At 39.1% G+C, this 12,521-nt stretch overlaps 1 protein-coding gene across 1 annotated transcript; it reads right to left on the reverse strand.

The window, feature by feature from the left end:
- Nucleotides 1–9,133: 9,133 nt before the first annotated feature.
- On the reverse strand, nt 9,134–9,679 carry LOC140180187 (uncharacterized). The gene has a single exon (XM_072220614.1). The coding sequence runs from the start codon at nt 9,677–9,679 to the stop codon at nt 9,134–9,136; it is 546 nt and encodes a 181-aa protein (XP_072076715.1).
- Nucleotides 9,680–12,521: the final 2,842 nt, after the last annotated feature.

Raw genomic sequence — 12,521 nt, forward strand, 5'->3', positions numbered from 1 at the left:
ATGTACAAAGTTGAAAGATCTTAATGAAATGGTTTCCAGTATTACTATTATCATCTTTTGTCCATATGGAAAGAGATGTATAAGACAAATGTGAATATTAAAAAACATCTGGAAAGTCATCATTTAAGCATGAATGCACCACTAAAACAGAGTAGAACTCAGTGTCAGGAAAGTGAAAATGTGCCGAACTTCAAAGTTCTAAGCATTATACTTTAAGAAAATATATTTTTTTTCTTTTTTATTTTTACAATTTAAACTCAATAAGTATATTCAAATATATTGAGTGTTTGTTTCATATCACTAGAGTGAGGGAATCCACTTTGGTCGTTCGTGTATTAAAAATCAAATTTTAACAAAAATAATATTATATAATATTTTATCAGGATCTTTTACGGTGTACATGTTTGCTGTAGATTTTATGAATGCATTTTGACATGGAAGGTTTGTTGTGTAGAATCTTTCCTTACGCTTAAATTCAGTGGCTTTTAGGAGTGGGCAAGATGATGTGTCACAGTTACATCATAATCTCCATGATGCAGTGAAAAATATACAAATCCAATGTTGTCTACTATGGCTTTCTGAGACTCAGTTTGCCACTCACTGATGAGCTTGTCCACAACGTCATCGGCAGGAATATTATTTAAAAGGAAAAGTCTAGGGGGCCAGCAACTTTATTAAATTTTGGCTAGCATGTAACCAGTGAGAGCCATGTCCTTGAAACCAGCTATTACCGCACCGGCAAATATGATGATCCCTTCAACAGAAGGATGAGAGTATCCTTCTCTTAGAATTTCTTCCAAGTGCTCTGCGTGCTTCCCATGCAAAAATCAAGAATGAGAATATAATTTGATGTCTTATCATTAAGTCATAAGCTATAGTTAATTAAAGTAGTACAACTTTATTCTAAAATTTTAAAATCATCTCTATCAAATTTTAAGGACGACACTAATCAAATTAGCATATGTTTTCATATTTTAAACATTGTCTAGAATTTAGAAAGGCCTGATTTGGATCTGAATCCACAGTCACTTCTGTGAGCCATATTGGAAGTGAAGTAGTATCAAAAACATCAAAAGCAGCTCTCATGTAAGCAAGATTTGGCTGGCCAGCATTAAAATGGCCTTGTAGCCCTATTGCTGTTGATATTCGTTCATTTCCTGGAAATGAACGAATCTTCGCCTTTTTTGCAATATAATTGGCTGGCAGCTCTATCACCACTATATTCAATAGTGTAATACTTATTCATGAACAACAACAGTTTTGAATCAAGCTGGTAAGTTTTAGAAAAATACTCTATCTGAAGCATTTTCACCAAGATGGTCCTCAGAAGCTGAAGTGGACGGAGATTCTCATTCACCGCATTCCATGCAATGAGTTCACCTTCATACCTTGAAACCAAAGAATTTATTCTTTTTTATACTGCTTTCCATAGTGATCAGAATCGAACCGATAATTAACCCAACCAAAATACTAAGTTATCGGATTACTGGTTCAACTATTAGCTGATTGGTTAAATCGGTAAATCCAGTCATAATTAAATAATTATATAAAATTATATATTTTATTCTCATAATAAATATTTTTTATTTTATTTATTAAATTTATACTTATTTTATATTTAAATAATTTATTAATTAATTTATATTTATTATATTTTAAATTTTTATTGAAAAAATAATATAATAGATATCATAATTTTATAAATAAAGAAGATATGTTATGATTAATAAAAGTAAAACTAAAATTAAATAAATATAAAACATAACATTTAATTTAAGATTTTAGGTAATGGGTTTGTCTTAGACCCGGGTTTATATATATATAAAATTTTTACGTAATATATATATTAATTAATTCATACAAAAGCAAATGCAAAGCTGGTGCAATGTTTAGGCTATGCGTGCTAATCTTTCATGTTGTAGGTTCGTATCCTCGTGGTACTATTTTAGAATTAATTCCAAAAACGCAAGGGTGAAGAGCAATTTGACACAAAATGGCCGATTTTTAGCGGGTTTACCTACCGTTGATCGGTCCGATTTAGATACTAATCCGAGGCTTTTTTTTTTTTTTGATGGTGACACTTGCTCCTTCTAATAATGTTTCATTTATATGTATTATTTGGAAGCTCACCTTACTTCTATGTACCTACATATTTAATTCAAACACTTAGTCTTGATGGAAGTAGAACAGAAGCATAAACTTTCATGTTTGGTATGCACACTTTTAACTAAAAAATCAAAAGGGTATGCACTTGCTTACCCTCTCAATGCTTTCATCTTGATGTGACCTCCGTTGCTCTTTGGTGAATGATTGTAAGAAAACACTATCAGTCCATATTTCCACCTTTGAGTTCTTGGTTTGCATAGTTGAATCAGTTTCACTTCACAAAATTTGAAGGATGTCTAAATAAAAGAAAACCAGAACCATTTGAGCATTTGACTATTTCTTTCATGTTCTTAAAGCTGAGAAACATTCAGGTATTAAGTCTAGAAAGTAATTCACTAGACCTCAAAAAGAATCTCAGCAGGGCTTGAGTGGTTGGCCACTATGCTACCTTTTAGTAGAGTCCAAGATCCATGCTTTGCTATCGCCTGACCTCCTTGAATCAGCTCAGTTGCATTCATTTTAAATGTAACTGACACAGTGTGCTTCTTTAACTGAGCTGAAACCAAACTGAATATGGAAACAAGGTCACGAATTTCTGGTTGAAACAGAACTCATGATGTTCCATTCAAGTTCAACTGAGGTATAAAACTCCGTTCACGACTGCTCGGCCTTGTGGATGGCTATACGTCATTCTGGGGAGACTGGCGAAAAACCTCGGCAATGTGAAACACGGCAGCAGGAGCACCTGAAAAAAACACTCCGATGCTCAAGTCACAACAAGATATAGAGAAAGTAATACTAATAAGAGAATGAAATGTATTTGTGACCTGCCTTCTACTGAGTTACCGAGTCTATTTATATAGACGAGTGAAGCGTTTAGCTTCCCTTTGCTTGTTCCCATATTTTAGTTTAAGAGATGGTTGCCATTATTGATAACAGATTGAGGGTGACGTTTGACTCGTTTGTTACTCTAGTCAAATTGTGGTTGATTGTTTCTGGATTATTTGGTCGGTTTTTATTGTTGATGCTGTTGCCGAATTTATAGGGTACACGTCATAGCCCCCAAGCTTGTCTGGTCTTTGTGCAAAAGCAACGGACAAGCTTTTAACGTGCTCTGTCCCTATGTGTGTTTTTTCCCGCGCGTTTTGGTTTGATCATTTTTATTTTTTTGCGATCTTGGGCCTTCCATGGGTTGCACTCAATTGTTAAAAAACAAAGAGGAAATTCAGAAGAGAGTGAGAAAAACACAAGAGACTTTTTGCCTTGTGACTCATGTCGCAATTAATGTTCCTTCTCACCGTTTGAGTTTTCGATGTTGCTTAGTGGTTATCACTTGTGCTACCCACGATGTTTAGTGGGCTTGTAATAATAGCTTGTTTGTTTTGGAATTGCCGTTTTGTTCTTTCAAATTCTTCCACTTGTGCTACCCACGATGTTTAGTGGGCTTGTAATAATAGCTTGTTTGTTTTGGAATTGCCGTTTTGTTCTTTCAAATTCTTCCTCCCGATTGAAAGTAGCATGACTTCTAAAGGTTAGTTTCTTTCTCCTAAGGTATTTTCTCTATTTTTTGTTTTTTGCAAATGGCGAGAGAGAAAGAGAAAGAAAAGCAGAAAGCGATTGAAGAGAAGAAGGATAACCCGTACCATTGGGTACATGACGACGTGAGGACTCGTTCCTCATCGTACATTGATGTCGAATCAATGTGCGAGCTTAAGGGTTTGAAGGTAGTGAAGGAGGGTTTGGGTACGGCTGTTGAGCTTCTCCACTGCTCTGGCGAGGATAGGGTTTATGAGAGGAGGGGGGACTGGCAATACTTCTACATTTACACACCCTGTCTTACTGAATTGCGTGTTAGATTTCCATTTTCTACTTTTGAGTGCGATGTTTTGACTCAACTAAATTGTGCGCCTTCACAGTTACACCCTAATTCATGGGCATTTTTTTGTGCTTTCTAGTGTCTGATGGATTTCCTTTCTTTTCCTTGTTCTCTGTCTGTGTTTTTCTCACTGTTTCAGTCTAAAGGGGTTTGGAAGGGGTTATGGGTTTGTCTAAGCAGCTTTCCTGGGCGTTCCCTTTTCCTGTTATATAAATCCTCTTTTAAAAACTTTAACTCATTGTTTATTAAAGTGCGGCCGGTAGAGTCTGAGTATCCTTTCTATTTGGATGACGAGCTTATAGAGACGTTTCCCCTATATCGGTGTTCGGAGCCGATCCAAATTCTTGAGGCTACTGAGCGGAATGAGGAAGAAGATTGTTTGTTAGATTTTTTGATAGAGAGTTTTGCTAATGGAGAGTGTTTATCCATACCCAAAGTTCTTCACTTTCATGATTCTGGTGACAGTGAGGGTTTGAAAACTTACATAGGTAATGCTTGGCTGTTTGTTTTTTCTTTCATGTGTTTATTTTCTTTGATTTTTTTGCTTTGTGTTTGTAGGTGGGCGAGTTCCTCTTCTTGATCCTTCACGATTTCAGTCATTCTTGAAAACGAAGAAGGAGAAGGGTGCTAGTGGCTCTGGGACCGTGAGGGAGGGTGGTGGCGATGCTGCTCAGTCAGCTGCTCAGCCGGCGTCTTCTTTTAAGAGAAAAAGGGATGACACCGAGAAATCCCTGGAGGTTATATCTAAAGGTGACAAGGAAGCTATTGGTGCTGGTAAGTCTGCCTTTGACAGGAAAAAAAGGCTTCATGGCTTCGTCCCTGGTACCAGTCCTCACTCCTTGTAGAGCGATCAATTTCCATTTGCCGATCTTTCTGATAGGGTCTCTCAGTATCCTGGTGACATGCTCATGACTCGTCGGATTGGCATGGAGGGGATGGAGAAGTTTATTCAGGTTGGTGTATTTTGCTTTTCTCTTTTTCTTTTTTGCTTGTACTGTTTGATGTCTTATGCTTTGCATGTTGAATGTATTGTAGATTGTTGCTTCGCGGCTGATGTGCGTTGGTCGGACGACTGAACTGCTTGGTGCTGAACAGCAGGTGGCAGTGGATAAGATCTCGGATCTGGAGAGGTCGTATAAGGACAAAGTTGCTGAACTAGAAAAGTTATCCAGAGAGAAGGATGAAGTTATTGTTAATGTTACGGCAAAGATAAAGGAATCTGAAGAGGAAGTTATTCATTTGCGGGATCAGATTCGGCTGCTGCAAGCCAAGATGAAAGAGGGTGATATCTCTAAAGGCCACCTGACCTCTAGGGTTCATGAATTGGAAGAAGAGGGGATGGAGATGTTTTCATCCGGATTTAACCGTGCTGTTAGTCAAATTGCTGTGTTAGCTCCCGAGTTTGATTGCGGCCGACTTGATGTGACCAAGATAGTTATTAGTGGGAAGCTTGTTGTGGATGGGACTGTGGAGGACCATGGTGAGAACGTCCCCCCCTTCTTAACTTATGTATATTTCTGTGGTTTGTCTATTTTGATATTTTGGTTGTCTTTTTTGTGAACAGAAGTGACTCTTTGTTTGTGCTGACTAAGTTTGGGTCAGTTTGACAATTTTAGTATTTTGATAATATTATATATATATATATATATAACTGTTTGGTTAAATATTTTTGCATTTGAAAGTAGGATAGAAGAGAAAATAGGAATAGATCGGTGATTCATGAACTGTCTGAATTTGATAATTTTGACAAATTGGGCGTCCGGCCTCGTTAAAACCCTCCTTAGGTAAAACCCTTATTTGGGAAAAAACCTCTAAGGGGAAAAAAGAGTACCTTCATCTGCGGATTGTACAAGTCATGATCTATACAACTTTAATGAAGAGATATTCCAATTTCCTAATAGTGAGTCGCCTTGTAGTGTTCGGAGTTGGTAAGCTCCCATTCCGAGCACTTTTGAAATCCGAAATGGTCCTTCCCAATTCACGGCGAGTTTGCCGTGCGATGGGGGTCATCTTGCTTCCTCTGTCCTCCTGAGGACTATGTCTCCTTCACTGAATGTCCTGGGTACTACTTTTTTATTGTGTCTTCTTTCTACTAGTTGTTTTATCGCTCTTTGTTTGATGGCGGCGATGTCTCTGTCTTCCTCCACGAGGTCTAGCTCGGCCCTCCTTGTATCGATATTATGGTTATGATTGTATAGCTCGGTCCTTAATGTGGGGATGCCGACTTCGATCAGTATCAGTGCCTCTGTTCCATAGACTAACTTGAATGGAGTCTCACCTGTTGTATTTTGTATTGTCGTGTTATAGCTCCACAGTATTTCTGGGATCAAGTCTGCCCATTCTCCTTTAGCATCATTGAGATTTTTTCTCATTGCCTGCAAGATTACTCGGTTAGCAGCTTTGGCCTGCCCATTTGTTTGTGGGTGTTCGAACGAGCTAAAATGATGTTGTATGTTAAAGTTTTCCAAAAAGGATGCAAGTTTGTTATCTGTAAACTGTCTACCGTTATCCGATATTATTTCCTTGGGTATTCCGAATCGGCATATAATGTTTTTCCATATGAAAGATCGTACCTTTTTAGTCGTTATTCTTGCTAGTGGTTGTGCTTCTATCCATTTTGAGAAATAATCTATTGATACTAAGAAGAATTTTACCTGACCTGGCGCTATTGGGAATGAGCCGAGGATATCGAGGCCCCATCTGTAGAAAGGCCAACTTACCTCCATACTGTACATTACCTACGCTGGCTGCATTGAGATGGTGGCATGCTTTTGACAATTGTTGCATATTTTGACCTTTGCTATACAGTCCCTCTTCATTGTCGGCCAGTAATACCCTGTTCAGATAATCTTGGCCGCCAGAGCTCGTCCTCCTATGTGGTTTTCACATACGCCCTCGTAGACCTCGTTCATGACTTCATTTGCTTCGTTTTTGCCGAGGCATTTTAGTAATGGGTGTGAGAAACCACGTCTGTATAGTTCTCCTGCTACAGTTGTGAAAAAACTTGCCTTTCATCTAAAGTTTTGAGGACTGGTCTCGTTGCTGGGTATGACTCATGTATTAACATATTCAGGAAAAGGTATTCTCTAGTCGTTTGTATGAGTGATGTTCATTATGCACAATGATTCGATGCTAGGTTTTTCTAGTGTAAGTTGTGATAGTGCCGATGTGTGTGTGCTTGCTCTAGTAGCGGCAAGCTTAGATAATATGTCCGCTCTAGTGTTGTTCTCTCTATGCACATGTGATATAGTAAATTTATCAAATTTTGAAATAAGATCCTTTACTATGAGCCAATACCGCTCTAACAAAGGATCTTTTACCTGGAAGTCTCCTTTAATTTGTTGGACCACTAAGAGGGAGTCACAACGTACTATCAGGCTTTGTACTTGGAAGCTGAGGGCGAGCTTGAGACCTGCTATGAGCACCTCATATTCGGCTTGCTTATTACTTGCCGAGAAGTGGAATTGTAAGGATTGCTCGGCCATTACTGTTTCTCCCTCCTTTAATACTATCCCGGCTCCGCTTCTTTCTCGGTTTGATGCGCCATTTACATGTAACTCCCAAGTCTGCTCGTAGTGATGCTCGTCAGGTGTAAGCTCGAAAACGAAGTCTGCCAGGATTTATGACTTCAGGGCCGGTCTTGATTAAAAATGAATATCAAACTCAGAAAGTTCGATAGACCACTTGGTCAGTCGTCCTGCCAGTTCTGGTTTTGTTAGTATTTTCCTTAGTGGTTGATTCGTCCTTACGATTATTGTGTGGCTCTGGAAGTAATGTCTTAGCCTCCTTGCTGTTGTTACTAGTGCCAAGGCCAGTTGTTCTATTCTGGGATATCTTTTTTCTGTTGGCTGCATGACTCTACTGATGAAGTATACGGGTTTTTGTGTTTTTCCTGCCTTAGTGACAAGAACCGAGCTTATAGAATAATTGGAAACAAATAGATATAAATATAAGGGTTTACCGACTTCTGGGCTCTGTAGTACTGGTGGCAAAGACAGGGTGGCTTTAAGTTCGGCGAATGCTGTCTCACATTCCTTTGGCCACTCGAATTTTTTACTTTTGGATATCGTCTGGAAAAAATGATATGATCGGTTTGATACTGCGGGCAGAAATCGTGACAATGCGGCCACTCTCCCTGCTAGTTGTTGTACTTCCTTTATTATTTTTGGACTTGCTATACTAAGTATCGCCTAACCTTTTTCAGGGTTAGCTTCGATTCCACGTGAAGTCAGCATGAAGCCGAGGAACTTGCCTCTTTGTACCTCGAAAGCACATTTCTCTGGATTGAGTCTCATATTATATGCTCGGATCTGATTGAATATTTCTTTGAGGTCATTGCAGTGCGATCTTTCTGGTGTAGTCTTGGCGACCATGTCATCCACGTAGATCTCCATGTTCCGACCTATTTGTTGGTGGAATACCTTGTCCATTAGTCGTTGATATGTTGCACCTGCATTCTTTAGACCAAATGGCATTACTCTATAACAAAAATTTCCATGTTTAGTTATGAAAGTTGTTTTGCTCTGGTCTTCTGGATGCATAAGGATCTGGTTGTAACAAGAGTATGCATCCATGAAGCTTAAGCTTTTGAATCCTGAATCATTATCTACCAGTTTGTCAATGCACGGTAGTGGGTAGGCATCCTTTGGGCATGCCTTGTTAAGGTTTGTAAAGTTGACGCACATGCGCCACTTACCCGAGTTTTTCCTTATCATTACCATGTTTGAGAGCCACGTGCTGAAGCGGATTTCTTTAATGAAGTTGGCACTGAGGAGCTTCTTAGTCTCTTCCAGAGCTGCGTTTACCTTTTTTGCTCCAAGGTTCCTTTTCTTTTAAGCCACAGGTCGGATCGCTCTATTGATGGTGAAATTGTGGCAAATGACGTTTGGGACTATTCCTGGCATGCCTGCCGGGGTCCAGGCAACAAGTCGGCGTTGTCTTGTAGTACTTTTATGAGTTTTATTCGTTCCTCTCCTTCAAGAGCTCGGCCAATGTAAGTAAATTGTTCTATCTTTGAGGTCAGGGGAACTTTCTAGAGTTCGTCTGCCGGCTGAGATATTTCTTGGGAATCTTCCCGAGGATCGAGTTCTGCTAGGGATAATACTTCGTTTGTGCCATGGATAGCCTTGACCTTTTTTTGATATTTGTCCCTCATGTCGGATCTTTATAGCTTGCATTGTAACACTGCCGAGCTTGTTGGCGGTCTGAGTGGACTGTTGCTATCCTACCATCCTGTGCCTGAAACTTAACACATAAATGTAAGGTAGACACTACTGCTCTGAATATGTTCAGAGCAGGTCTTCTGAGAATAATATTGTAAGGACTAGGGCAGTCGACTATAAGGTACTGGTTATCAATGGTCCGTGATAATGGTGTCTCCCCCATTGTTATTTTTAACCATATGTAGCCTTTTATTGGGACCCTCTCTCCGGAGAACCCTACTAGTTCTCCGAATGAAGGTTGCATGGCTTTTTCAGATAATTTCATTTCTTGGAATTTAGAATAAAAAAGGACATCTGCACTACTACCTGGGTCCAAAAGGACTTCTCTTACCAATAATCTGCCTGCTTGGATGGAAATCATCACCGGATCGTCTAAGTTTGGGATAGACGACACTATGTCGGCCTGGTTGAAGGTAATTTTGATATCTGTTGTATCCTTGTTCCTTTGTGGTACTATTACTTCGATTGCCAGCATTGCTCGGTAACTTCGCTTTGGTGGGTTAGGGTTGGACCATCTACTGTCATCCTTTTCTTCCGAGGTTCGCTGATGCCCTTCTCAGTCTCGAATGTTTTCCTTGCTTCTTCTTCCTTTGATGTATTTGTCCAGGAGGCCTTTCCGGGCTAACCTTTCTAATAGGTCATTGGCGATTATGCATTCGTCCGTCGTGTGCCCATACTTCTGATGAAAAGCACAGTATTTGTTTTTGTCGACGAATCATTGATCCTGGTAACTTCCTGCTTGGGTGGGGGTTTTATTATTTTGGCGTTGAGGATTTCTTTAATTATTTTTTCTCTCTTTGTGTTGAATCTGGTGTAATTATCAGATTTTGGGGTGAGCTTGAATGGCTTCCTTGTTTCCTTATTGTTTGGCGATCTTATAATCTTATCTTCTTTTTTCCTGGGTGGTTGTCTGTCCATTTTCTGAGCCTTACGGAGTTCTTCAATCTCCATTTGTCCCGCTGCCCTTTCTCGGAATTCCTTGAGCGTCTTCAATTTAGTAACCGCGATTGTCTCCCGGAACTTACCGGGTCGGAGGCCGGCCTTGAGGATGTGCAAGTGGACTGCTGGGTCTAGATCTGGTATTTCCATGGTTGCTTCGGCAAACTGAGTCATGTATTCCTTAAAAATTTCATGTTGTCCTTGTCTGATGGTGCCGAGGTAATCTTATCCGTGTACGTATATCCTTGAAGCTGCGAAGTAGTTGATGAAGGACCTTGCTAACTCTTCAAATGAGGAGATCGAACCTGCAGACAATTTAGAAAACCGAAGTAATGCAGCACCATCAAGATAAGTAGGAAAGGCTCAACAAAGTACAGGTTCATTGTTAGCGCCATTGAAAAACATCATGGATTGGAATTTTTTAACATGAGCACGGGGGTCACCAATCCCCTTGTATGGCTCAAGAGTGGTAGGCAACACGAAATTTTTTGGCATCTGAAAGTTGGTGATCTCTTTGGAGAATAGGTTGTCTAAGGTCAGCTTCTCTTTTGGCAGATTGATGCTCAATGGGTCTATGTGGCTTTGTGCTGAGCCTTTGGAGTTTCCTTCCTCGTTCTTTCCGGCGTTGTTATGGACGGACAGCTCAGCTATCCTTCGGACTTTCGCCTGGAGTTCAACAATCTAAGCTAGGAACTCTGCTTGTATGGGTTGATGGACCCCATTATCAGCCATCCTTGCGGATCGGAGATCCTGTAAAAGAGGAGAATAAAGAGCTTGGTAAAGGAAATAGTGGGGTTAGATGAATTTCGGACCCCACGATGGGTGCCAAATGTTCCGTTCAAGTTCAACCGAGGTATAAAACTCCGTTCACGACTGCTCGGCCTTGTGGAGGGCTATACGTCGTTTTGGGGAGAATGGCAGAAAACCTCGGCAATGCGAAACACGGCGGCGGGAGCACCTGCAAAAAGCACTCCGACGCTCAAGTCAAAACAAGATATAGAGAAAGTAATACTAATAAGAGAATGAAATGTATTTGTGACCTGCCTTCTACTGAGTTGCCGAGTCTGTTTATATAGACGAGTGAAGCGTTTAGCTTCCCTTTGTGTGTTCCGATATTTTGGTTTAAGAGATGGTTGCCGTTATTGATAACAGATTGATGGTGACGTTTGACTCGTTTGTTACTCTAGTCAAATTGTGGTTGATTGTTTTCGGATTATTTGGTCGGTTTTGATTGTTGATGTTGTTGTCGAATTTATAGGGTACACGTCACATGATATTAGAGATAATAACAAGTCTAAAACATAGATGGTATGTATGAGAATGCTGTCTTCAAAGTTCAAACTTCAAAGTGTAAGTTACTAGTAAAGCTGCATAGCATTCCTTTCTTAAGTCGGACCTTCTGGGAGAAACTATCTGATGGTTGAGTCCTGTTTCGCTCAACATTGAATCTATTGCCTGCATTAGATATTCGTTCCTCGATAGAACCATTTTCCAATACTATCCGACCATCTATGTTGTGATCAAATCCTGGATTTATTATAATGCCTCCACCATATTGAGCTCTTGGTGTTTCTGCCACACACTGCTTCATCAAGGCATTATCAACATTCAACAACCGCCTATGTATTAATGGTTTACAGAAACTATCACATAAATGGTTCAAGTATTTATCTGGTTTAAGTTGTATTTTTAAATTATCATGTATTCTTGAACCTCAGAAACAAATGATGAACATATACAAATATTTAGTAGATTAGAAAAAATACTTTCTAGTATTCTAGTTTCATTATTTTAGTATATGATTCTTATTCATGAGACTTTATGTGTTCTTGCCTCAGTAATAGCAGAATAATCATAAGGTAAGGAATGGATGCTAAGTCCTACATTTATTTAATAGATATGTTAGTTATATGCTGAATAATGTAGATGGCATTGAAAGAGAAGAAAAGAGAGATATAAACCTGACATCACTAAAAGCAAAGAGGTGCTAAATAATAATTTAGAGCCTTCTGCAGTAGTCTTCATCTTTTCACTACTAAATAAAGCCTTCTCTTTTTATGTTACTATAAGGCATATATATTTGAATATAATTCAGTTGTTTAAGAAGAACAATTGCTGGTTTCATCACGAAACCCAACGAATGAGTATAGGCCAATAAGAGAACGTCTCGTGATATGACATATCTTAAGCAATGTTAGATGTTCACTGTCACATAAATACACAACAAAATTCTTTGGTACATTTTGAAAATATTTATGTGAAATTTTATAAAATCATCATAGATAATTCAAAGCTTTTATAAATATTTAAGATAGCTAACTAATAAATAGACTATGTAAATATCATGGTTGTTAGGAACTTCTATGATAATTTATTAT

This window comes from Arachis hypogaea, chromosome 16, assembly GCF_003086295.3.
Source record: "Arachis hypogaea cultivar Tifrunner chromosome 16, arahy.Tifrunner.gnm2.J5K5, whole genome shotgun sequence".
Classification (NCBI taxonomy): Eukaryota; Viridiplantae; Streptophyta; class Magnoliopsida; order Fabales; family Fabaceae; genus Arachis; species Arachis hypogaea.

Bases quoted from the DNA above. Each gene is read 5' to 3' on its own strand.
- LOC140180187 (XM_072220614.1), bottom strand. From the start codon at position 9,679: ATGCTGGCAATCGAAGTAATAGTACCACAAAGGAACAAGGATACAACA.